Source organism: Ceratotherium simum, chromosome 23, assembly GCF_057802395.1.
Source record: "Ceratotherium simum simum isolate JZ-2026a chromosome 23, ASM5780239v1, whole genome shotgun sequence".
Lineage (NCBI taxonomy): Eukaryota > Metazoa > Chordata > Mammalia > Perissodactyla > Rhinocerotidae > Ceratotherium > Ceratotherium simum.
The window spans coordinates 12701116-12726315 of NC_141922.1; the positions used below are offsets into that span (position 1 = coordinate 12701116).

At 40.7% G+C, this 25200-nt stretch overlaps 1 protein-coding gene across 3 annotated transcripts in view; it reads left to right on the plus strand.

The window, feature by feature from the left end:
* ASAP1 (ArfGAP with SH3 domain, ankyrin repeat and PH domain 1) overlaps positions 1-25200 on the plus strand; it is a 352794-nt gene that overhangs the window by 241046 nt on the left and 86548 nt on the right. For all 3 annotated transcript variants that reach the window (XM_087447447.1, XM_087447446.1, XM_087447448.1), the window contains 6 exons: positions 3308-3382; positions 3880-3929; positions 10526-10655; positions 11910-11995; positions 21097-21172; positions 22320-22406. In XM_087447447.1, the coding sequence (XP_087303573.1) occupies positions 3308-3382; positions 3880-3929; positions 10526-10655; positions 11910-11995; positions 21097-21172; positions 22320-22406 (504 nt within the window). The remainder of the gene's footprint in view (positions 1-3307; positions 3383-3879; positions 3930-10525; positions 10656-11909; positions 11996-21096; positions 21173-22319; positions 22407-25200) is intronic.

Consider the following 25200-nt stretch of genomic DNA (forward strand, 5'->3'; position numbering starts at 1 on the left):
TACTACACACCATTTTGCCTTCTTGGTTTCTTATCAGCCCCCAAGAGTATGGTGTGGATAACCACAAAGAAATTCTTAGTTCTTGGGGTTTTCCATCAATGCAGCTGCAGTCCACCACCCCCTGCCCTGTGCCTAACCACAGTGACGACGCTGAGCAGTTACAGTGTGTGTTTGTTGTGTGGTCAGTACATGGCTTTTAAGGGACTTTTCCTTTTGAACAATCCTACATTCAGTACTCACCACAGAGTTTCCTAATTCTTTTATTGTTAGTTTGTAATACAGCCTTCAGATCAAGGTGGCAATAACATTAATGTATTTTTTTGTTTTTCCTGCTTCATTTCACCAAGGATGTGAGGCATTGGTGAAAATCCTGATTTAGGACTAATAGTTAATAATAGTTGATAATCACTGTCTTTATTTTTTGTTTCAGAATTTTTACTTTTTGTGAGTAAACAATATAGTACATGTTACCAAAAAAATGCAAAAAGGGGGCCAGCCCTGTGGCGTAGCGGTTAAGTGCTCGCGCTCCGCTGCTGGCGGCCAGGGTTCGGATCCCGGGCGCGCACCGATGCACCGCTTATCAGGCCACGCTGTGGTGGCGTCCCATGTAAAGTGGAGGAAGATGGGCACCCATGTTAGCCCAGCGCCAGTCTTCCTCAGCAAAAAGAGGAGGGTTGGCATGGATGTTAGCTCAGGGCTGATCCTCCTCACACACACACACACAAAAATGCGAAAAGGGACACAGTAAAAGGCTCCTCTCCCACCCTCTGTCCTTCCCCACCCCGTTTCCATCCCTGGAGGGAACCAATATCAGCAGTTTACTCTGTAACCTTTCAGAAATAATTTAAGCATAGACATATTTTTTCCTCTTTTGATACAAATCCTTATACACTGTGAATACTGTTTTACACTTTGCTTTTATCACATAACAATTTATCTTGGAGATATTTGCAAAGTTAGACATAGAGAGCGTTCTCCTTTTTATGACTACTGTTTAGAACTTCCATAATTTATTAACCAGGCCCCTATGGGTAAGCACTAAACTTTCCATCAGCATCAACAGTCCTGTAGAGAAGAACCTCGTACACACATGATTCTGTATTTCCTTCATTCTACAAATGTTTACTGAGCACCACCTCTGTTTTAGGCAGTGTTCTAAATTCTGGAAATATAGCAATGAATGCGCAATAGAGCTTGCATTCAGACTGGGGACACAGCAAACAAGTATGTGTATAAATGGTTAGGGATGGTAAGTGTTTGGAAGAAAATAATGTAAGGATCTCCACGAACAGAGGAAAGACAGGTACTGACTTGATTCGTGGAAGGCCCCTACCTCACTTACCCACCATCCACACAAACTCCTAAGACCCACAGGATAGCAGGATGCGGGGGGCTTGTATCCCAGGAATGAGATTGGTGACAACTCAGAGCAAAATATTATTCCAGTTGTCCATCTAGGCCAGAGGGTGAATCCTTTTAATCTTTATTTTTCCCATCTCATACCTAAGGCCAGTGTTTTCAACCTTTTTTTTTTCTTTATTATTACCTGCAAACCCTCACCCCAAGGAGCCTTTTTAAGACATTCTTTTTCCTAATTACTTTCCCCCATGAAATTTTAATACCACAGATATTCTCTGTATCAGTTTATGTTCTGTGACCCTTTGGAAAGCAACAAGCCATTATACTATCTAAGATTTTTTTTCACCCCATTCCCCAGGAACCAATGCCCGAGACCCTCACACAACATAGACTCTGAATCTATGGCCCTTTCACTGTTGGCCAGCCTGCCAGCTGGACTCTTCCTCTGTTTGGATGGTGGTGAAATTGCGTAGATAGAATTGTCTTAGTAGGAATCTCTTTGTCTCTGAAATAAGAAAGGAGTGTTGTTTCTAATCCAAGCCCTCTGGTGATACGCATTGGAAAACTTTCCTCGTGCATAAAGTTGTTGGTCAGGGAGAGCAATTCGTAGAATGACCTGTGAACTGCGGAAGCCGGGATGAGAACCACAGGAAAGGGTTAGAGAGAAATTAAGAGCCAAAGGGAAGGTCTCCCTGTTCCTGCCCCTCTCCACTCCCACATTGCCTTCTTCATATTTAACAGCCCATTGGGTTTTAAAAGTACACATGTATTTAGCACTTTCTAGGTGTCAGGGAGTAAGCTAGCACTTTTCATATACATTGACTCATTCCATCTTCACAGCAGCCGTCCACGATAGGTTAGAATATCCTCACCTTGAGATGTGGTTAAGAAAGTCACACACAACGCCCATAAGTGTCAGCGTTTTTTCTTCTCACACTACTTTCTCCCTCCACCTCTAATACAACACGTCATATCATAATGTGGTTGTGTTAGTTGCGTACTGACTACGTCTCTCCCTGGGTTTTGAGCTCTCTAGGCAGGAGCAGTGTTTTATTCATCCTTGCCTCCAGGCCCTAGCATCGTGGGTGTCACAGAACAGGTACCTGGTAAATGACTGATGGAAGGGTGGTTGGATGGCTGGACAGACCGACAAACAACTGATTTCACCAAAATTCTAGGGATCTCCTTGAAGACAGACTATATGATAAACTCTTGTCTGCCTGTAGTTGTCCACCCCTCCTTCTTCTCTCCAGCTGGGTAACAGCTCTATCTGCCTCTCCCCTGTAGACTCCTCTTTGCACCATCCTAAAATCAAAGAGACTCAGGCCACTGCCTTGGAACGGTGACAACACTTGCACCCCAGCTTAGATGGCACTTCCTAAATCTCTTGTCTTTTTACTGGCATCTAGGCCCTGTGGATGCAGTTGTGAGTAGGGTAGTCAAGCTCCCTGCTCTCACTGAGCTTATGTTCTGGTGGGGGAGACAGAATACACATGTAAACAAACCAGGTAATTTCAGATAGGGATAAATGCCAGAGAAGAATCTAGAAAGGAGGTGGTAAAAGCCAGCTGTACAATCACCTCCTTACTCTGACAGAGGCATTTGAAGAAAAGTCAAATTAAGATCTACCATTTCAAAAGGAGCAAGGAAAGTTCTAAAAATGGTTTGAGGAATTATTTGTACAAGTGTACGTACAATGCAGCATAGTTCAGACCACTGGCTCTGGAGCCACACTGCCCGGATGCAGATCGCAGCTCTCCGCTCACGTGCCTAGTGGGGCCAGTTGTGCCGCCTGACCGAGGTGGTGTCCCGCAGGCCCAGAGAAATGGTGTGTGTAAATCCCTGACACAGCCAGGTGTGTGGGAAATGCTCAGTCAACATGAGCTGGTTTATTGTTGTGTTCGCACTTTTTTGTTTAACTGTCTCCCATCTCTGCTTTGTTTTTCAGCTCCAGGGTCTGAGCCACAATGTGATCTTCACCTTGGATTCCTTATTAAAAGGAGACCTAAAGGGAGTCAAAGGAGTAAGTGTTCAGAAATTTGATTTTCGCTTTAACTTAAAAGGATTGAGTTTTTCTCTTTTAAGATCATTATGGTACTTGTATTTGAAAGGCACTCTGAACATTTTTAGCGTAAAAAGTGTGGTTGGAAAATGATCATTGGAAAAGATGTGCCACTTCACATAATGTTATTGACTGAGAGCAAGATGAGACACTTTCAAGAAGATTGGTGGGAGCCTAAGTGGGTGAGGGGGATCTGTACCTGAGTCTTGGCCCCACTCTGTGGACCCAGCCTCTCAGAACCGCTGGGTCCTGCTTCATCGACGCGTCTAGGAATGCTCACCCTTCAGTTCTCTCAGGCTTCTCTTGCAGTGAATGGTGTGATGTGTGTGCAGTTGTCTTGTGTAAAGTTTCAAGTGTCCTATAAAGGAAAGCATTTTGCTAAGACGTTATTTCGAAGTTATTTATTCACCTTTAAGCAAAAGAAAATTCAATTTCAATTTCATTTTCTCTTTTCTTAGGATCTCAAGAAGCCATTTGACAAAGCTTGGAAAGATTATGAGACGAAGTTGTAAGTGGTTTTTTGTTTGGTTTGGTTTACTTTGATCTTTTAATATTGTTGTGAGTCTCCTAAGAAAAAGAATAACTGGAAGAAGGACAGAGCCCTTAACTAGTATCTTCTGGACGATTTTTTTTTTTAAACCCAGATGACCTGGTTTCTGTGTTTTTTTAAAGTAATTAATTAATTAATTAAATGTTTTGAGGAGGATAGGCCCCCGAGCTAACATCTGTTGCCAATCTTCCTCCTTTTTTCCTTTTTTCTCCCCAAAGCCCCAGTAGATAGTTGTATGTCATAGTTGCACATTCTTCTAGTTGGTGTATGTGGGACGCAGCCTCAGCATGGCTTCATGAGCGGTGCGTAGGTCCACGCCCAGGATCCAAACTGGCGAACCCTGGGCCACCGAAGCGGAGCACACAAGCTTAACCACTATGCCACCAGGCTGGCCCCTGGACAAACAGTTATTTAGCCCATCCTTTTTTTTTTTTTTTTTTAGGATTCTTTCTTTCTTTCTTTCTTTCTTTCTTTTTGTGAGGAAGATCGGCCCTGAGCTAACATCTACCAATCCTCCTCTTTTTGCTGAGGAAGATTGGCTCTGAGCTAACATCCGTGCCCATCTTCCTCCATTTTATGTGGGACGCCACCACAGCATGGCTTGACAAGCGGTGCGTTGGTGCGCGCCTGGGATCCGAACCTACGAACCCCGGGCCGCCGCAGCAGAGCGCGCGCACTTAACCACTTGTGCCACCGGGCCGGCCCTAGCCCATCCTTTTAAGGGCCAAGAGGATCGGGTATGCCGACCTAATTAAAGTGGTACATCTCCCAAGCCAGTTGTCTGGAGTGAGATGTGCTTTTACTGTCAAGTGTTTTGGCATCATGGCTGATATTAACTATCAAGTTGTAGACCTATGGCTGTTACAACTTCTCTTTCATTGTAGTTAGCATATAACCATAGGCCATTTATATTTCCATATAGCATAGCCATTGGGAAATAATAAAAACACTAGCTAGCGTTTGTGACATCTTCCTGCCTGCCTGGGCCTACGCAAAGTGTTTTACATGTGTGACCTCCTCACACCAACCCTATCAATGTGCAGCTTTCACTGTCTGTTTCTAGATCAGGAAAGTGAAGCCTAGAGAGGCTAAGGGGCTGGCGGTAGATCATAAAGCTAGTAAGTGTCAAGCTGGCACGTAGTCCAGTCTGTTGACCCTGGAGCCTGATCAGCAGAGCATGGGCTCTGCAGTCAGATGGCCTCCCTGGCGGGGTTATCCTGGGGGATTAGGGTAATGCACGGGAAGCACCTGGTGATCACCCCATGTTCCTTTATTATTGTTACCCTGAGACATTTGTAACACCAACCACTGGGGTGGGAGGAGAAATGTATTTTAAAGCGTTTAATAAAAATCTTGGCTATAAAGATAACTATAAACATAAAAGAGTAAAAGCATTTCTGTAGGCAGCAATAACAGCAGAATGAAAACATAAGCAAAAGAAAAACAAATTCAGGATAAATATTTTGTTCCCAAACTACTTTTGTAATTGCTCATGTAATAAGTGCGTCATTGGGGACTTGCTGCCTTAGAAATACTTTTGTGCGTTGACAGTTATAAAAGCAGCTGAGAACAAAACGATTCTTAAAGTGGTCAGCTGATGTAAATGAATGCTGTGGGCCGTGGCATCTTTCTGTATGAAAGTAGGTCGTGAACACTCACGCTTGTGAGCCAAGTACTGGCCCTGCCCAGAGATGGCTGCTCGCACTTGGAGGGAATAGAACTAAGTACTTAGAGAAGGGGGATGGAGTCCACAAAATGGGGAGAAAAACCTTAGCTCTAGACTAGTTATGGAACTTATCTTCTTTGTAGGACATAGGAATAACAAAACAAGATGTAATATGTGCTTTGTCAGCTAAAGGACTGCCAGTCCTAGGTGGTATCGCTGTACTTAGCTGAAAATCCATTTACTTGAATTGCCTGGTGGTCTAGATTATGAATATCATGGAACCTAAAGCATTCTAAGATGATCCAGGCGCCCTTCAGAGCAGTTTTCTCACACGATATACGAACTTGTCTGGCTGTTTACTTTTCTGTATTGTCCTCCAGACTCTGAACTTGGTGAGGGCAGGGACCACGCTGTCCTTGTGTATGGTGTTAATCTCCTAGTGCCTAGCGGAGTCCTTGGCACATGGCTGGTACTTGTGGAATATTTATTGAAGGAATAAAGGAATAATCCAGACTTGGAAATACACAACAGGAATAGTGAGTTGAATTTTAGAACCTCACGAGGAAGATTTTGGTTTTATTTTGGTTTTTTAATAAATCCTGGCAACAAATCATTTTCCTGAGATAGGCTTCTTTGTCACTGACATGCAGGAAGAAAACAAACATTTGTCAGTTTGATGTAGTAGGACTCATTTGTTTATGAGTTACAGAAAACTAAATGACTTAACACAAAAAAAAACAAAAATTAATTTCTTAGCTTTGATAACCGAGGAGGCTGGACATTTTCTGTGGTCTTCCATTTAGAACTCAGGAGGCACTGAGGTGTCGTGGTTAAGATCACAGACTTGGGAAGCAGAGATCTGTGTGAGAATCTGGGCAGTGCCACTTAACCAGTTTTGTGACCTTGAGCTGAGATACTTAACTTTGATGATTCTCACCTGTAAAATAATATACAGATTACCTACTTCTTAAGGTTTTTGTGAGGACAAAAGGAGATACTGTGTTGAAGCAATTGTCACAGTTGTCTAGCATAGGGTGGACATTCAAATAGTTTCTATTAGATTTTTTTTTTTGGTGAAGAAGCTTGGCCCTGAGCTAACATCTGTTGCCAATCTTCCTCTTTTTGCTGAGGAAGATTGGCTCGAGCTAACATCTGTGCCCATCTTCCTCTATTTTGTATGTGGGATGTCAACACAGCATGGCTTGATGAGCGGTGCATAGGTCTGTGCCCGGGATCCAAACCAGCGAACCCCAAGCCACCAAAGCAGAGTGTGTGAACTTAACCACTATGCCACCAGGCCGGCCCCTCTATTAGATTTTTTAATGATCAAATATTATTTGGTCAAAATTGTACATGTACGTAAAACATCAAATAGTGCTTGTATCAGTTAAGACTTGCTCTGACTGCGTATAAGAGAAACCCCAAGTAACTTCAAGAGTCTTCAACGCTGTAGTTTTTCAGAGAATATAAAGCATTCTAGGGGCGACCAGGTGCCTTCATAGCACTTCTCAGATGACATACGAACTTGTCTGGCTCCTCACTCGTCTGTGTTGTCCTCAGAATTTTGACTCGGTGAGCTTATGCTGTACCTGATGATGCGGGCTCTTTGTCTAATGATGAAGGGGAGAGTGAATATTAAGTAGGCAATGGGTGTGCTTCTAATGGAGAAACGCAGCAGCCCTCTGCCCACTGCTCTTCCCCTCCTAGTCTCTCTGCTTGTCCCCTCTTACCTGTTCCCTGGTTTATTCATCTCCATGTTCCTCAGTATTCCCTGTCTGTTCTTTCTTGGTCCATCTGTGATGTGTTGCCATCTGTGATGAGGACTTAGCTCTCTTGCACAACCACCCCCCATCACTTTCCCACTCCCTGTTCATCCAATATGATTAATACAATTTGTGGTTAAACCAGTTGTCGGTATTTAAATTTTTATGGGTATAAATATTCATTGCCAATCTGAATGGTGTATTACAATTGAATTTCCATTCTTATAGTACAATTTTTTGCTTTTTCTTAATGAAATAACTGCCTTATTTCTTTATTTGCTTAGTTCTATATGAATCTTTTGTGAATTTTTATCATCGTACCTATGGATGTCCACTACCTACCAATTATATTTCTGTTTAGAAAACCCATGATATATATTATTATAATGATTAGATATCTATTATCATTGCATTCTCTGTCAGTTCCTCCTTTTCCGTCCTGGAGGCATCCTTCCAGGGCCCTTTAGATCAGCAGGCAGCTGTCATTCTGGGCCTGTCCTTAGTGGTACATCTCCTACTTCCTCTTTCCTGACAAAGTCCCATATTTTGCTGGCACATCAACTCCAGTCATTTCCAGGGAACGGCTCTAAAGGAGGTAAAATTTTTAGGCTTTGGCATGTCAAAAAAATATCTTAAGAGCCAGCCCTGATGGCTTAGTGGTTAAAGTTCAGCACACTCCGCTTCAGCGGCCCGGGTTCGCTTCCCGGTCACTGAACCACACTACCCGTCTGTCAGTTTCTGTGCTGTGGCGGTGGCTCATGTAGAAGAACTAGAAGGACTTACAACTAGGATACACAACTATGTTCTGAGGTTTTGGGGAGGGGAAAAAAAAAAGAGGAAGATTGGCAATAGTTGTTAGCTCAGGGCGAATCTTTCCCTGCCAAAAAAAAATCTTCATTTGACCGTAACACAGAATGTGAGTTTGGCTGCATATAAAATCCTAATTTTATAATCATTTTCTCTCAAAATATTGAGGGCATTGGTCTGTTGTTTTTCTAATTTTCAGTGCTGCTAAAGAAAAAATATAATGCCTCTCTGATTCCCATTTCTTTGTGTGTGACACATGGAGGTTTTTTGATTTATTTTCAGTTAGAAAATGTTGAGCTCTTCTGTTTATAAAAGGTTTCACAAAGTTTCTTCATGTGCCTTGGCATAGGTGTTGACCTATTTGCAATTTTTTAGTTCTTAATTTTTGGAAAATTTTCTTATAATTCCTTCCATTTATTTTTTTCTTTTTACTCTCCTGAAACTCATCCTATAATGTTCGACTTCCTAGATTGTTCCTATAATTTCCTTCTCTTTTCTGTCCTATTTGTCTGTTAATGTTTTAAGTTATTTCTTCAGTTTTTTTTTTTCCCACTGTTTCAATTGATTTTTTTTATTCTATCATTTTAAATTTCTAAAAGCACTTTTTCTCCATTAGTTGGATTTTGGGGTTTTTTTGTTTTTTGTTTTGGTCTTCTTATAGTTTCTTTTTTCTTTTTTCATAGATGCAGTATTGTAGCTCTCTGAAGATCTGATTACATTTTAGAAAACTTTCTGCTCCCTTATTGCCTCTGGTTCCCTCCCCCTCCCCCGCCCCAGGCCACTTGTTATTTTGATCTCTCGCTTTCATTTGAGGCCTTTCCTCAATTATCTTATAGTCTTTGACTGCCGATTCATATTTCAGAGCAAGGCACCCAAAAATTGATTGAAAGCTCGAATACACCAGCGAGGCTTGTCAAGAAAGCAATGAGAGCCACCTTTTTGGGTTTAAGTTTAGATGTCAAGACAGCTTCTTTATCAGGAATATTCTGAATGTCAGTATCTAGAGGTCTGTCTGCTGGCACAATTCAGTTCCCTGCGCCCCCTATCTAGTGATTGTATATGATGGCATTCTGGAAGCGACACAGGCCAAGGAGGCAGGGATCCCTGTCGTTTGGGGTGCACACTTTCTCTTATGCTTTTTCTCGTGAGACCTACTCTTCCAGATGTTTGTTGAATTTTCTCATTCTTTTTTGTCTCCAATTTTTGTCTTTGGGAGATTATAATTTTTTATGACTTTACTATCATTTTAGTGGGATTGCTGAAGGAAGAAGAAATAAATCTATGTTGTCAAGTCACCCTGTTAACCCAGAAGCCTACTATTACTAAGTTATGCCTGCCCCTCGTGTTTCTTCCCGAGCATCTACAGATTCCTGCTAGAAGATTTTCCACTGAGTTGATGGGTTGATTTTCCACTGTTTTTGTATATAGACAAGGTTACTGGCTTTCTTTGGGGTTTGGTTTCACACCACCACAATTTAAAAGAAGACTTGAAAGCTAAATCAGTTAGTCTTTGCATTCACAACTAGAAATTACAGGCTGTTTCTGAAATTAGAAGTCTGTTTTCAAGTTAAATGGATTTTCGAAAAGAGGGCTGTGACCATTAGTGTGTTATTACCAGAGTGTCGTCTGTCATCGCCAAGCATTAGCCTTGGGTACTGCAGATTTGCTGTGGGCCCTTCTTCTTATTTCTCTGGTTCCCTCCTGGCCGCCTCCCCACTGAACAACATTTTCATAGGATTCCAAATTATAGATTGGGATTTCGCCCAGTCCTTATTTTGTACAATCCAATGCCAGATGGTTGAATGATTAAAATGCGTTATTGGGGTATGGAAACAGCCCAAGTTTAGAGGAATATTGCAAATTACTTTTGACTAATTTTTGTTCCTTCCCACAAGGACCCATTACATACCTTAATGGCCTTGAAATAATTCTAAGTCTCATAGTCTATTGATAATCAAGACATACCTCACTTCTCCAACTTTCTGATTCTTTTTCATCATAAAGTACTTTATCCAAGAAAAAGTAAACTCAAAATTTCTTCATGCCAACCAAAATGTAAGAGAATTTATATGAATCCATCCATGTGTAAGATCAAAGTTAAAATGTAAGAAGTTTCCTAGGTGAAAATCCATACAATGTATTCATTCTCTTTGAATCTAAAGATTTTTACTTTTGATCGATGCTACCAACTTATGTGTTCCAGCCTCTAACTCTAGTAATTAAGAAATAATCAAGGTGCTCTCATTAAAGGAAAGACGTGAGTGTGGGGGGTTTCATTTTGTTTTTTGTTTTAATGATGACATCTGCTTTAATGACAGTACAAAAATTGAAAAGGAGAAAAGAGAACATGCCAAACAGCACGGGATGATCCGCACAGAGATAACCGGAGCAGAGATTGCAGAAGAAATGGAGAAGGAACGGCGCCTCTTTCAGCTCCAAATGTGCGAAGTAAGAACAAACTCTTCAGCCGTTGATCTAGAATTTTATTAACTGTAGTCTTTCCTGCCAGTCAGCAGTTTTTATGCTTAAAAGCAGGCTGTGTTTGATTATTAGAGGAGGTGACTGTTTCTTAAGGATTCTAATCTCCATTTTTCTCCAAGCATTTTGGGATCCGCCATTTCACTGTTGTCTCATATTTTGAGCCTGGGTCCTATGGGGCTCTTTAAGCCAAAACAGGATTCTTGGTGAGAACTTTAATGTTGCTTGAGAGTGAGTGTGGAAAACAAATTTTGGTGAGGGGTAACACTGGTGAATATTAAGTTTTTTGGTACAGGTTTAGAGCATGTTTTTTTTAAGCATGTGTCCAATTTGAATGAAAGTTTAAATGAAGTAGTCATTAAAAAAGTGTGAGTTTATGAAAAAAATGCAATGGAAAGCATGCTGCCCTCAACTTAGAGCAGTGGATCTCAAACTGCGTTCCCATTGCACAGGGCACTCCCTGACCTAGAGACCAACCCATTCTGACATTGAGATTGAGTGATGGATTTCCTTTTGCAGTTTTCAGAAAATATTAAAATAGAGTTTTCTCAGTTTTAAGTTTTTCTTCCTTAAATCTTTTTCTTTTTTTCCCCCTCATAACCTTTGGCTCCTTCTTGAACTTGCCTACTCATGAACACTTCCACACAATAAAACAAGTGAACAAGAAGCAAACTATCAACAGAAAATCTTGGCCAATTGTGAAAGTCAGAGCTAGTAGTGTTTAGTTAACTGCTTAAGCTAATAATGCATTATTTTTATTTTTATTCTTCCATTTTTGAGTGGCAAAAATTCTTTCTAATTCACCTCCTTGGTCTAAAAGTTTCAATATCTTATGCCGTATTCCTCGAGAGAATGCTGTTTTACTTGTTTTCTGCAAAGAACAATCCATCTTCCAGGTTTTGACCACATGAACTGTAAGTTTGAGAGCCACTGCACCAAGGGGAAATAATCAGTTATTCCAGAATGTTTTGCTGTGTTTGACTTCTGCTTGTCTAGTAAACTAATCTTAGGCATTTGTAAAATGCTAACACTCTAATCAGTTTGTTCTGTACACTTGTGACTGTGCCAAGTTCGCATTCCCTGAACTAAGCTCACACTGTCCGAAGACAGCCGAGGCTCGGTGACTTGTGCAGATTCACAGTTGGTGGTCTGCTACCCGCACCCGTGACTGAAGAGCCCTGTCCATATATATGATCAGTGTGCAATTCTGTTTTATTTCCACAGTATCTCATTAAAGTTAATGAAATCAAGACCAAAAAGGGTGTGGATCTGCTGCAGAATCTTATAAAGTATTACCATGCACAGTGCAAGTAAGTGGAATATTGCTATCATAATTATTAGCCCAAGTAAAGCCCCTTCACTTCATTGGTTTTCTTAATTCTTTCTTTCTTTCTGGTCTTCATTTGGTCACTATGTATAGTGATATAATGACCTTCCATAGCCAAATGATAAGAAATAGTATTGTCTTCAGTCTTCAGTGTTTTCTATAAATCAGTAACTCAAATTAGTGTGACTATTTGTCTCCTCAAAAGTGCTGTCTTACTTAAAATGCTAACGTTGATCTGGACAGCCTGTGGAGCTCCTGTTATAGATATATGCATCCTTGTCACTAAAGAGGCATTCCTGGTGACCCCCCCCCCCCGCCGCCTCCTCCCTTACTTGGTGTTTTACCTGTTTTTGAGTCATTTGTACCACGTATTCCTACTTGAGATTGTTTGGGTTTTTGTTTTGTTTTGTTTTTTCATAATTACACTTGAGTCCTATGTGATTGCTGATGTATTTTGAGAGACATCCATTGTTCTACACCAGCACTGTTGTTGTTTGTGTACATTGCAGGACTACTTTTTTATTATGTTTGAGATTCCATGGCACCGAATTTGCGTTTTTACTTTTTTGCTTATTGGGTTAGCTTTTATGGGTTTTCTGATAGAGTTTTTGTGTGAAAACGTGCCTGTTACTATTAAAGTCTGTATTGAGTCGATGGAAGTTACAGGGAAAATGGTGCAAGGACTCTCCAGAGTGTTCCAGACAGCTCTCATATTTTTAAGCAGAATAATATAAAGGTCATTAGCACTAGATAAAATGCTTACTCTCCAAAAAGTTTAAATTTGTACTTTCCTTTGATAATCTCTCTTATTCCTTTTAATAATGTTATGTCTGGGAAGATCTTTGATTTTAACTGAAACATTTAAGGAAGTCGGCATTAATGTTATGGGAAACACACAAGGCTTGAATCAGACAGATAGATGAGTTCACATCCCAGCTCTGCAACTGGGTAACCATGAGATCTTTATCAGGTGCTTCTCTGAACCTCAGTGTCCTCATCTGTCAAGTGGGGTGTATGTTCGTAGGGAGGATGTGAGAATTCAATGAGATCATGCCTATGGAGCACTTAGCTCAGTGCCTGCTACATTGTACGTGTTTGCTGCTGCGACGATTCTTAGTGGCATTAAAAATCATTCATACATGGGGGCCAGCCTGGTGGCATAGTGGTTAAGTTCAAGCACTCCGTTTTGGCAGCTCATGGTTTGTGGGTTCGGATCCTGGGCGTGGACCTGTGCACCGCTTATCAAAGCCATGCTGTGGCAGCGTCCCACATAAAGTAGAGGAAGATGGGCACAGATGTTAGCTACTCAGTGCCAATCTTCCTCAGCAAAAAGAGGAGGATTGGCAATGGATGTTAGCTCAGGGCTAATCTTCCTCACCAAAAAAAAAAAAAAAAAATCATTCATACATGTATTTTATTATACAGGATTGTTTCTCTTCAGGAAAAGCTTTTTAATGATCAAATTGTTATGTACATAAATTTGATTTGTTAACTTTTTTCCTCTTTTCCAAGTAAATTCTACCTGATATGAATATGTTTCAGATATTTAACAAAAATAATAAATTGAAGTGGAAACAGATTCACATTTATAAAGTAAAGTTTGCCCACAAAAGCCTCGTACTGAAGACCTTTGACTTCGTGGTGTAATGAGGCGCTTATGAAACTTTGAAATGTGTTGTGGTAGTCCCTGGTTTTAGTTTAGGGTGGAGTTTTTCGTCTTTCATCAATTTTAGTTTTCCTAGAAACATATCATTGCTTTGAGACTTTCATAGAAATAAGTGAATCTCTCAGTCTTCTCAATTACAACAGTTTGGCAGCAAATCTGATTTCACTTGATTTTAGAAATCTCTTTTGATCTCAAGCTTTCTTAAGTCTGTAGAGGAGGGTTTAACCTACATGAACATGAGTTTCCCAAAATGTAAGATGTTCTGTGAACTATATACATATATTAGCCTTTGTTAGTAAAGGTGAAAAGAAGAGCAGCTCTAACCTGTATAGCTAACACATCCTCCCTTTATTCTTTTTGTCTTGGCTTTTTCCCTTTCCACAAATATTTATTAATCTCCTAACAAAGGCCAGTACTTTGGCAGGATCTGGGGTAAGAGATGAAACAAGACTTCTGCCCTCAGGAGTTAATTATGTGGTACAGGAAGTAAGTCGGGTCCATCAGTAATCATAATGGGGCATCAAGAGAAGAAGAGACTTCTGACCAGAGACATTAAGGAGGGCTCCTTGAAGGTGGTGGTGGGACTTGGGATTGGACTTGGAAGATGGCTAGCATTTGGCCGTTGGAATCTGGTAAAAGAGTCTCTCCCCAGGGCAGAGAGAGATCAGCCAAAGGAGACCCCACCCAGTAAAAAACCTCCTTTTGGGGAGAGATCTTCGAAGACATCAAGTAGTAGAACTGCGTTGTAATGGGATTCAACCCTAGCTGCCCCATGGTTGAACCCCAAGAACTCCATCACAGCAAGAAGCCAGCATAGTGGTCTTTCAACGACTGCCCTTCCTCTCTCCTGCTTGAGTCAATCCCTCAAAACCCTTAGTATTCGGGTATTGGGCCTGTAAAGCATCCTCAACTTAGATTTAAAAAAAGAGAGATTTCATATTCTAAGTCCTTATTCCTGTTCCCAAAATGGTTTTCAGTACGAAGTCAGGTGGTGCTCAAGAATGAAGTTGCTCCAGTGATACCTTTGTACTCGGAGCAGCTCATGGGGGTGCAGCCGCTGCGATGGAGAAATAAAGGGAGCAGAAAAGAAGAGCTTTTGACTTTTTGTTACCCGTTTCAGCTCACCCACACCAATTACTCCTCACTTTCAAACGTGAACATTGTCAGTACACGCTGCTTTCAAAACAAACGTATTATCCTACTGCCCACTCGCTCCTTTTACCACCTAGCAAGTATCATTTTGAGCTGCACAGTCAAGAGCACTTACAAACATTGCTTTATTATCCTTGATCTTACAGGTAATAATGGCTAACATTTGTCAAGAGCAGTCAGGGAATTGTAGCTCAAAAAAGATCAGTAACTTGCCCAAAGTCACATTCATTTAACAGATGCTCAATAAATATATGTCAACAGACAAAGCACAAGAAACCAAACAAAAAAAAGTAGATAAATTGAACTTCAAATTAAAAACATTTGTGAGTGAAAGAACACTTTTAATAAAGTAAAGAAACAACCCACAGAATGGGAGAGAATATTTGCAAATCATGTATCTGATAAGGGTCTAGTAACCAGAACATATAAAGAACTCTTACAACTGAAAACAAAAAGATAAATAGTACAATTTAAAAATGGACAAAGAACTTGAATAGCCGTTTCTCCAAAAAAGATATACAAATGGCCAAAAAGCACATGAAAGAATGCTCAACATCATTAGACATTAGTGAAATGCAAATCAAAACCACAATGTGATACCACTTCACACCCACTAGGATGGCTATAGTTAGAAACAGCAACGACATAACAGAAAATAAGTCTGGGTGAGAATGGGAGAAATTGGAATCCTCAGTACATTGTTGGTAGAAGTGTAAATTGGTGCAACTGCTTTGGAAAATAGTTTAGCAATTTCTCAAAAAGTTTAGTATAGTGTTATATGACCTAGCAGTTCCACTCCTAGGTATATATCCAAGATAATTGAAAATAGGTATTTAAACAAAAATATGCTCATGAATGTTTATAACAGCATTATTCACAATAGCCAAAATGTAGAAACACTCAAATATCTATTAGGTGATGAATAGGTAAACAAAATATGGTATAACCAGACAACGGAGTATTATTCAGCCATAAAAGGGAATGAAATATTGATACATGCTACAACATGGATGAATATTTGAAACATTATTCTAAGTGAAAGAAGCCAGATGCAAAAGGTCACATATTGTGTGATTCCATTTAAATGAAATGTCCAGAGAAGGCAAGTCCGCTGAGACAGAAAGCAGATTACTGTTTGCTGGGGGACAGGGGAAGCGGGGAATGGGGAGTCACTGCTGATAGGTACAGGGTTTCTTCTTGGGGTGAGGAGATGTTCTGGAATTAGATAGTGGTGATGGTTGCACAACATTGTGAATATACTAAAAGCTACTGAATTGTACACTTTTAAATGGTAAATTTTATGTTACATGAATTTTATCTCAGTTTTAAAAAGTGCAAAGAAACCCAACAAAACAAAAACAAAGATTCATGGAACTTATAGTTAGAAGGTGACAGAACCAAGTCTTGAACCCACATCTCTCTTAACTCCAGAGTCCATGCTCTTAATTTGCCAGAAATTTTGATTTGATAAGCCTGGGATTGGGCCTGGACATTTATATTTTTAAGAATCTCCATATGTGAGTCCAGTATACCACTGTCTGCTATCTCTTTGATCTGAACATCAAGATGTCTTTGCAGTTAATTAGTACTTACACTAACACCTGTACATTCAAGTTTCTTCAGTACCACAGGACATGCATGGAATGTGTCTGGGAGAAAATGTCACCCTGGTACTTAGATAGCTGGAAATCAGTACCTGACTCAGTTGAAGACTGAAGCTTAAACATCAGGCTTTCACAAGGGGTTGATGGTTGATATATTAAGAGGTCACTTTATTTTTTAATTTGTTTTATGGTTTGATCTATCTTATAGTAACATACTCTCTATGGTACTCCAGGATATCCTGACTTTTTTTGAAAATAGTATTAAGCTCTCTAAGCCTTTCAGCCTTTCGCCAAATAACACCTCTTTCTAAGCCAAGCAGAACATCTGATAAAGGGGTATCAGGGAAGCACTCTTGTCTGTCTTTTAAATTAAAATCAGAAAGAACATAGTGTTTTCCTTCCCCTTCATTGTTTAGACAGAATGACTTAAGAAAGAAGTGATATACACAGCGACCCTCTCAGGATAGAGAAGGTTCTGGTTCATTCTAAGAAAGATTCTCATGAGCTTGCACTCTGCAGCTGTGGGTGTGTTACAGCCTGTCAGTGTAAATGTGAGGGTCCTTCTGCCATCAGTTGGCAACTTATATTTTTTTAGCACCCAATGTCATGAAAATATGGTCATATTTCTTTCAAGCTGCTTACTTAGAAAGTGAAGCCAATCTTACTATGTCCGTAAGGTCAGAGAAACAATGGAGCCCATTTTGCTGGCCATCATGTATTGAACCGCTTCTCTGTGCCTGGCGTTTTAAGAACATTGTCTCAGTGCTCACAAGAACTCTCCAAGGTACATGGGATGATCTCCATTGCCAGTATAAGGAGGCTGAGGCACAGAGATCCAGGATTCTACTGTTATTCAGTAGGAAAGCCAGGATTGGGAACCAGATCAACTTGCCTTTTTAATTACCTGTGCTCCAGAGATAGGAAAACTTGTATTCAAACCCAAATCTGTACTTAATAACTAGATTATCCTAGTCAAGACATTTGACTTCTCTGGGCCTCAGTTTCCTTATTGCTCTCACAGGTTAATACTAATAATTACCCATTTAGGTGGATTGTAATGAGACTTTTAAAAAAGCATATTCCATGAATTGTGCATCATAGTGAGTGACTGGCATTGAGTAAATACTCAATTACTTGCTAGCTGCCATTATTATTATTACTACTGTTAATCGTCATCATCTATTTTCCAAAGATCTCATTATATTTCAGTAATTTACAGAGAAAGTGGCTAAGGGACCGGTAGGATGTCATAGAGGTAATTCCCCCTTCTATTGGGAAGGCTTGTGTGTTCAAGTTGAGTGATGGGAAATCAGAACTGACACTCGTGCTTCACTTTCCAGTTAACAGGAGACTTTTATCTGTGGTAGCTCATCTGAGGCTCCTTGGAGCTAGAAAACGTCCACATTTGGAGATGAGCATGCTCAAATCACACAGGAGAACCTGCCCAAAGTTATACATTCAGTAAGGTTTAGAGCCAAAATACATACTTTTGACTCATAAGCCCATGCATTTCCACTGAACCAGAGCCAGCTAAAACAGAGGGAGGAGGAAATGGAACAGAGGAGCTCACTGCCCTCAGTGGAATGTTGTGGCTCTTGAGTCTCACCCCTCCCGTAGCTGAGACTGAACCACTCAGGGAGGGGTTCAAGGACAGGAGGAGGGGTCACCAGAGGGGCAGTGCAGTTGGCAGCATGTTGGCCTTTGCTTTTTGTGGTGTTAACTAGTGACCATCAGGACTGATGTGTTCTGCCTGCAACCTCTCCTCTCCTGCTCCTGCTTCTCACCAAAAACTAGACGTTGGCCCTAAAATAACTTTCGGAGAGGGCCTCAGCTCAGCCTTGTCATTCAGGCTGAACATTGATTCTGTTCTTTGATTTTGTTTTGCCTGAGTAAAATATATTTTTTAGAAAAATTTAGTACATGAAGTTCACAAGAAAGAAAAAAGAAAACCTGTAATTTCCTCATTCAGATTACTAGATTTATGTATATGAAATTGGATCATACTATAGATTAAAATGATTTCTCATTACATTGATTTTTCTTAGTCTGTGTTTGTAATATTCTGAAGAATTTAACTATAGGAAAATAGACTTATTTGGGTCTTTCTTTAGCCTTTTAATTGGTAGGTATTTGTCTCCTTCCAGCTTGTTCTCACTGATGATAAATAACTTTTTATTTTTATCAATGCCATCTCAAACTAAAATAATGCCCTTTTCCTCCTGAAAATGTATGTGTTTTATAACATTCCTTGCATGCTGTTCAAATCTCAGTTTGCTTATTCTTTATTTAAAGCAGCACTGTCCAATAGAACTTTCTGAAATGACTGAAATGTTGATATTCTTTGCTGTCTAACGTGGTATCCACTAGCCACATGTGGCTACTGAGCACTTGAAATGTGGCTAGTCAGACTTAGTGAACTGAGTTTTAAATTTATTTGATTTTAATTAAATTACCTGCATGTGACTTAGTGGCAAATATTGAATTGGAAAACCCAGATCTAGAGCATTGTCATTTAAACCCATCTGTGTTTTTTTTTAACATGATTAAATTCCTTTCATGTTGAAAGTAAAAAACATCTTTATAAAAATATCTGCAAAGAATCTGTATTCCTCTGGGAAGGAAATAAGTCCTTATATGATAAACCTATACAGCTCCACGGAAGAAAACCACGTTTACTGATAACATCCCAGCTGCCCAGCATTGTGCTAAGTGATTTCATATGTGTTCTCTGTATTATTCACCCCATTTAATGCAGATAACATGAGCAGGAGTTGAGTGGCTTGTCAAAGTCCCACAGCTTATGAGTCCTAGGGCACAGATTCTTTGCCATAATCATCTGACCCCAAAGCCCTTGCTTTTTCTGCTGTAAGAAGTCTTGACAGCATCCATCTAGCACTGAAGTGTTCTACCTTCAAAATCTTTCTCCAGAAATTAAGTGCAGTATCACAGATCAAAATTGGTTTTGCTTTGGTTAACCTTGTAGCCATACTTCTGACTCCTTGGCAGGCACTCCTTCCCAGATGTAGAAGATGCTGGTTCAGGTTAACACTTATGGATGGCCTGCTCTGCAGAACACTGCCTGCAGCTCTATGATTGGCGCTTAGGCCTGGGCACAAGCGTGTGCTCAAAGGTGCCATCCCCTTGACTGGCGAGACTAGGGAAGGTTGCTTGGAGAGGTAGCGACTGAGCTGAGCTGCGAAAGAATGAGAGTTTGACAGGCAAGTATAGTGGGGAAGGGCATTTCAGGCAGAGGGAACAGCATATGCAAAGGCTTGGGGAGCAACTGGAAATAATGTAGCATGGCTGGAGCCCAGAGTTTTTAAGGGACAATGGTAAGAGATAAAACCAGAAAGATATTCAAGGGCCAGAATATAGAAGTTATTCAATTCATTACCAAAAAATTTAACTTTCATCCCTCAAGGCAGTGATGAAAACCTAAATGTTAAAAGATGAGAGTTAAATGTAGCTTAAAGAATTTTGGAACTTGTAGGATTTCAGTACTCACTCTGAAGGCCAGTTCTGATAAGGATGTATTTTAACATGGAATGTACTTATTAAGCTAAAAAGAGATATATGGATCCCAAAATGTACCCTAAAAACTCTTGATAGTGCTTCCTTCTTAGCTGCTTACTGAGCATCTGCTTGTGCCGGGCCCACTGTGATGTGGGGCTGAGAGACAGGCCTCGTCCTCAAGGACCCCATCCTTTTGTGGACGAGAGAAACACAGATCACGTATATGGAGGAACAGTCTGCCGTGGCAGCATGGTTAGAGCAGCTTCCAACAGGTGGAGACGTCTAACACTGAAATAAGCGGGGGGCTGCTGAGTGGAAGTGCTCAGAGAAGAACTCTCTTCTCTGGATAGCTAAGAGCAGGGTGTCAGAGTCGGAACCTGGGCCTGAATCCCAGTTCTGCCGCTTAGTAGTTGCGTGAACAGCCTGAGCAAGTTAAGTACTCACTCTGCGCCCCGGTTTACCCTTCCAAATGGAGATGAGGTTGAAGTGCTTCTCACTTCGTATCAAGGTTGTTGTGAGGAGTAAATGAAGTGACTCACGTGACGTGCTCAGTGTGCTGGGTGTGTGGTGAGTGCTCAGCCAGAGTCAGGGCTTGTTGTTACTCGGGGAGAAGCAAGGCACCCTTATATACGTGGTAGGATACAGCTTTCCAAATCCATCCGTGCCACTGATTCGACATCCTGTGTTTCGCGTGTGTGTTGGGACACAGGGGTCTTTGGGGAACTGAGAGAACGCTGACCTTCCTGCAGCCTCTGTTTCTAGTTCAGTCGCATCTCTCCTGAGAGTGTCCAATTCGACTTGATGATGTTCCACTGCTAAATGTGTCTGTCTCTTTTGAATCAGATATGGCACAACCAGGAAGAATTGTTCTGTGTACAGAGGGCATACACAGTAGGAAATCAGTGTGTTGGAACTGCAACTGTTATTTGTAGTGTCTGTGTGATATCTCTTAGCACATGTCAAATGTGCCCATAATTTGTTTGTTGGTGGTGCATCTTTATAAAATACTGAAATTAGTTTTATAAGTTTTTTGTGTAGTAATGTGGGTAGAGAGTAAATATATATATAACTATTTTCAGATTTTTCAGGTAATTGTGATTCATTTCTTTTTTTATCCTCCTGGTAAATCTCTGATGTTTTCCCTTATAGTTTCTTTCAAGATGGCTTGAAAACCGCTGATAAATTGAAACAGTACATTGAAAAACTGGCTGCTGATTTATATAATGTAAGTTCTTTATAAAATACATGCATTTCAACTTGCTTTTGTAGAGGAATATCAGTGGATTTGAAATCTGTATTAGAAGAGTATTGAAGAAAAGACAAGGTTAAGTGATGTGTCAGTATGAACCTAGGGCAGATAACCTGCAGTTTAACTGTAAAAGTCATCACTGGTCACCTAGTCCACAGGATGCTTTGGGGGCATGGGAGGAGCAGGGAGGAGAGTGTACAGCCATTGGTTCTAGATGGCTCTGCATTCAGAGTTCAGTAACATTACCTATGTGTGCCCTTCAGTCCACAATTGCAGAAAGAAATTTTGATCTTGGAAGGATAAAAATTAAGTGACTCTCTCAGTAGGCAAGTTGATGATTTTTTTTTTCTTGCTTGCTTAAATTTTCTCTCCTTTTTTTCCTAATACCTAGGTTTTGCTTTTATAATAGGAAAATCAAGAGGAAAACTTCTTTGAGAAAAAGACTAAATGCATACATAGAAATGTCAGAGTTGTCCCCTGTAAACCACTTAGGAAAGAATAACATTAAACATATGTTTTATGAGTGTAACTACGTATGTTCAAATAAGATTTTGGAGTTACAAATAATACCTTATATTCTGATATAACTTTAAAAATACACAGCTGTGTATTTTTTCCAATTTTCTTTTCAAAGTGAACATGGTTCAGGTTGCACTTAAGTTCAGAGTGATTAAAAAAAGCAGCCCGAATCCCTTGCCCTCGTATGGTATTTTGTAAACTTTCATATGTGCATTAGTCCATGGGATTCTTGTCATTTTTATGGTTCTCTTCTGGCCCACTCAGTCACATCGTGGTGTTCCCACTACCACCCTTTGAAAAACCAGGAGCAAATGACTCTGTTATTTCTTAACTTTGTTTAAAATAGTACTTCAGAGTTAATTGTCTAGCCTAGATGTATTATTTACTAAGAAAGCATGTTGCATTATTCACTAATTTCCAAACATACTGGTACTTTCATAAAATGAGAAAATTGTGCCTCTCATATGAAAAATGAGATTGTCTGAAGGACTTTAATAAGGAAATCAACTATATAATTGAATTGTTTGATGAGTGGTATATTTGGATGAATTAAACTGTTCATAAATGTAATAGAAGTAATAGAAGAAATGTTTTTCTCTCGTAGATAAAACAGACCCAGGATGAAGAAAAGAAACAGCTAACTGCACTCCGAGACTTAATAAAATCCTCTCTTCAGCTTGATCAGAAAGAAGTAGGTGATCTGTGTGTTTCCAGCAGGGCTAATGATTTAAGCGAGGCTGCTATGATAGCCTTTGTGTTTCCTGATCTGCAAAGCAGTCACGTTGACAGCTTCCTGCCAGGGTGATGTGAGGACAGATGATGTACAGGATATAAGTGTGCACCTACCGTATTGGCCAGTGTAGAAACTGTGTTTTAGTGCCCTTTCTCTCCTTATAAAAAAGATATCCCTAACCCCCCACCTACAATTCCGTGACTCCAGATTTTCCATCCTGGCTTTGAAGATGTGTACCATAGGAGGGCATCCTGTAAGCCTGCTGGAGGAGAGGCAGTGAAGTGCACACGCCATATCCTCTTTAGATCATCTGTATCTTTCTGGGCAGCCAAAGGGGGCCTGTCTCATTTTCCCACTGAAATAGAGGTATAGTCTGATTCAGAATCCTATAGAAGTTTTGCCCCACAGGAAAATTAAGGTGAGATAATCCTTGGATATTGAAATGGGGTATATAATACATGGTAGATGTTAGATGAATGCAGTACAGATCCTTAATTATAAATGTCAGTTGTTCATTTATTGTTCAAAACGTGTTTAATTAATACCTATTATGTACCAGCAGGTGTTCTGGGCATTAAGCTCTAGTCCCTTCTGACAGGGAGCTCAGCATCCAGTGGAGAGAGTCAGCCATATGAACAGGGACTCAGGCCTAGAGTGGTATTGATGCTGTAAGAGGAATATTGGGAGGTGGCATGCTGGCAAAGAGAGGAAACCAAAAAGCCTTGGGGATGAAAACTGCCTGGCATTTCCAGCGGGCTACAGACCGTTTGGGGCAAGGTGGGCGGAGGAATGAGGGATGCGGTTTCTGAGGTGGAACCTCAGACTTGACTATGGAGGACCTTGGATGCTGGACTAAGGGGATGGACTTCATGCTGAGGGTAAATTAACTAGCGAGCACTGTTTGTTACATGGGAAGAGGTAAAGATTTGCCTGTTTAGGGGCCGGCCCAGTGGCATAGCGGTTAAGTGTGCGCGCTCCGCTTTGGCAGCCCAGCATTCGCAGGTTTGGATCCCGGGCACGCACTGACGCACTGCTTGTCACCGCTTGTCAGGCCATGCTGTGGTGGCGTCCCATATAAAGTAGAGGAAGATGGGCACGGATGTTAGCTCAGGGCCAATCTTCCTCAGCAAAAAGAAGAGGATTGGAGGGGCCGGCCCCGTGGCTTAGCGGTTAAGTGCGCGCGCTCCGCTGCTGGCGGCCCGGGTTCGGATCCCGGGCGAGCACCGACACGCCGCTTCTCCGGCCGTGCTGAGGCCGCGTCCCACATACAGCAACTAGAAGGATGTGCAACTACGACATACAACTATCTACTGGGGCTTTGGGGGAAAAATAAATAAATAAAATCTTTAAAAAAAAAAAAAAAAAAAAAAAAAAAAGAAGAGGATTGGCAACGGATGTTAGCTCAGGGCTAATCTTCCTCACAAAAAAAAAGATTTGCCTGTTTATATTATGAAATAATTATTGATTGAGTTTAAGTATATTATCTAAATGCAATATTTAATAATAATCACATAAAATATAGCATTTTTTATATTGTCAGTTCCTCATGTTATTATCTACAATTGCAAACTGACTATTTTTAAACTCCTAAAAGTTCTGGAAGAGGTTCCGAGTTCAAAACAAAAACAAAGCAAAGCCCCTCAAACATGGGAAGCCTTGCTGCAGCAACACTCATGGTTTAAGGCAGCCCTGAAGATGCTCTTCACTGAGTGAGTGTCGCCTCTCTGCTTCTGCTTCCCCAGTCCAGTGTCTGTATACACGTTGGGTTTTTGTAAAGGGAGAGAAGTCTGTGGCCCTTCAGCATTGGCCCCTGCCAGCCCGCGCAGTAGGCGTCCATGGCCTGGAAGCTGGTGTGCTCTGTGCCCACGTCATGTAGAGCCAGCGTCTGCACCTGTGCTTCGAGGCCTCCTTGAGGGTGCTTATTGCTGGCGTACAAGTCCTAGAAGTGGTCTCCTTGAGTGATTTCTCAGGGTGAGAGCAATAGAAAGACCCAAATGGAGAGGGTAAGAGGTAGATCTCTGGGGAGAACATGACGAGGTTTTGTATTGACTGGTATGTACTTAACCACTTCCTGCCTTTGTTCTGTCGCACAGGATTACCTCCTTCCTGTATATGGAAGCTTTCTTGGGGAAAAAAAGGACTATTACAGTCCCTTTTGTTTTGCATAGAGACCAATGTATTCTGCTCATGCCAGCTAAAGAGCAAAGTGATATATAAGCCTCTCATGTACTTGAGGAAATGCACGTGATTTGATTTTTAACTCCACCCCAAATTAATAAATGATGAGTTTTCATTAGCACCATGTCCAGAGTATTTTACAAGTAAAATTGATCTTTCACAGCATGCCTATCCCATTCTCATGCTGTTATCATCTCTCATTGCAAAAATATGTTTAGAAGGTAATGACTTAAATTAAATGTGAAAGGAGGCTATCCACCAGAGAGTTCTCGCCACAGCACTACTATTCAAGAAGAGTGTAAAATAATGTAAAAATGACCTGAGAAATTAAGGGCACCCAATAAATCATTTAACGTCCTTACGTTCACCAAGTTCAACTTGACTCCATTAAAGGAAGCTCCAAGAATTTGAACTGTAAATAGGATTCGCAGATCTTTGGTAGACTTATTTTGTCTCGTCAAAATAAAATTCTTTATTGACTTCTGGCAGATGTTCTATGAAATTATCTTAAGCTTTGATAATAGTCTAACCTCCCAAAGGCACTTTTGGCTACATAACTATTTTTAGGGTTGAA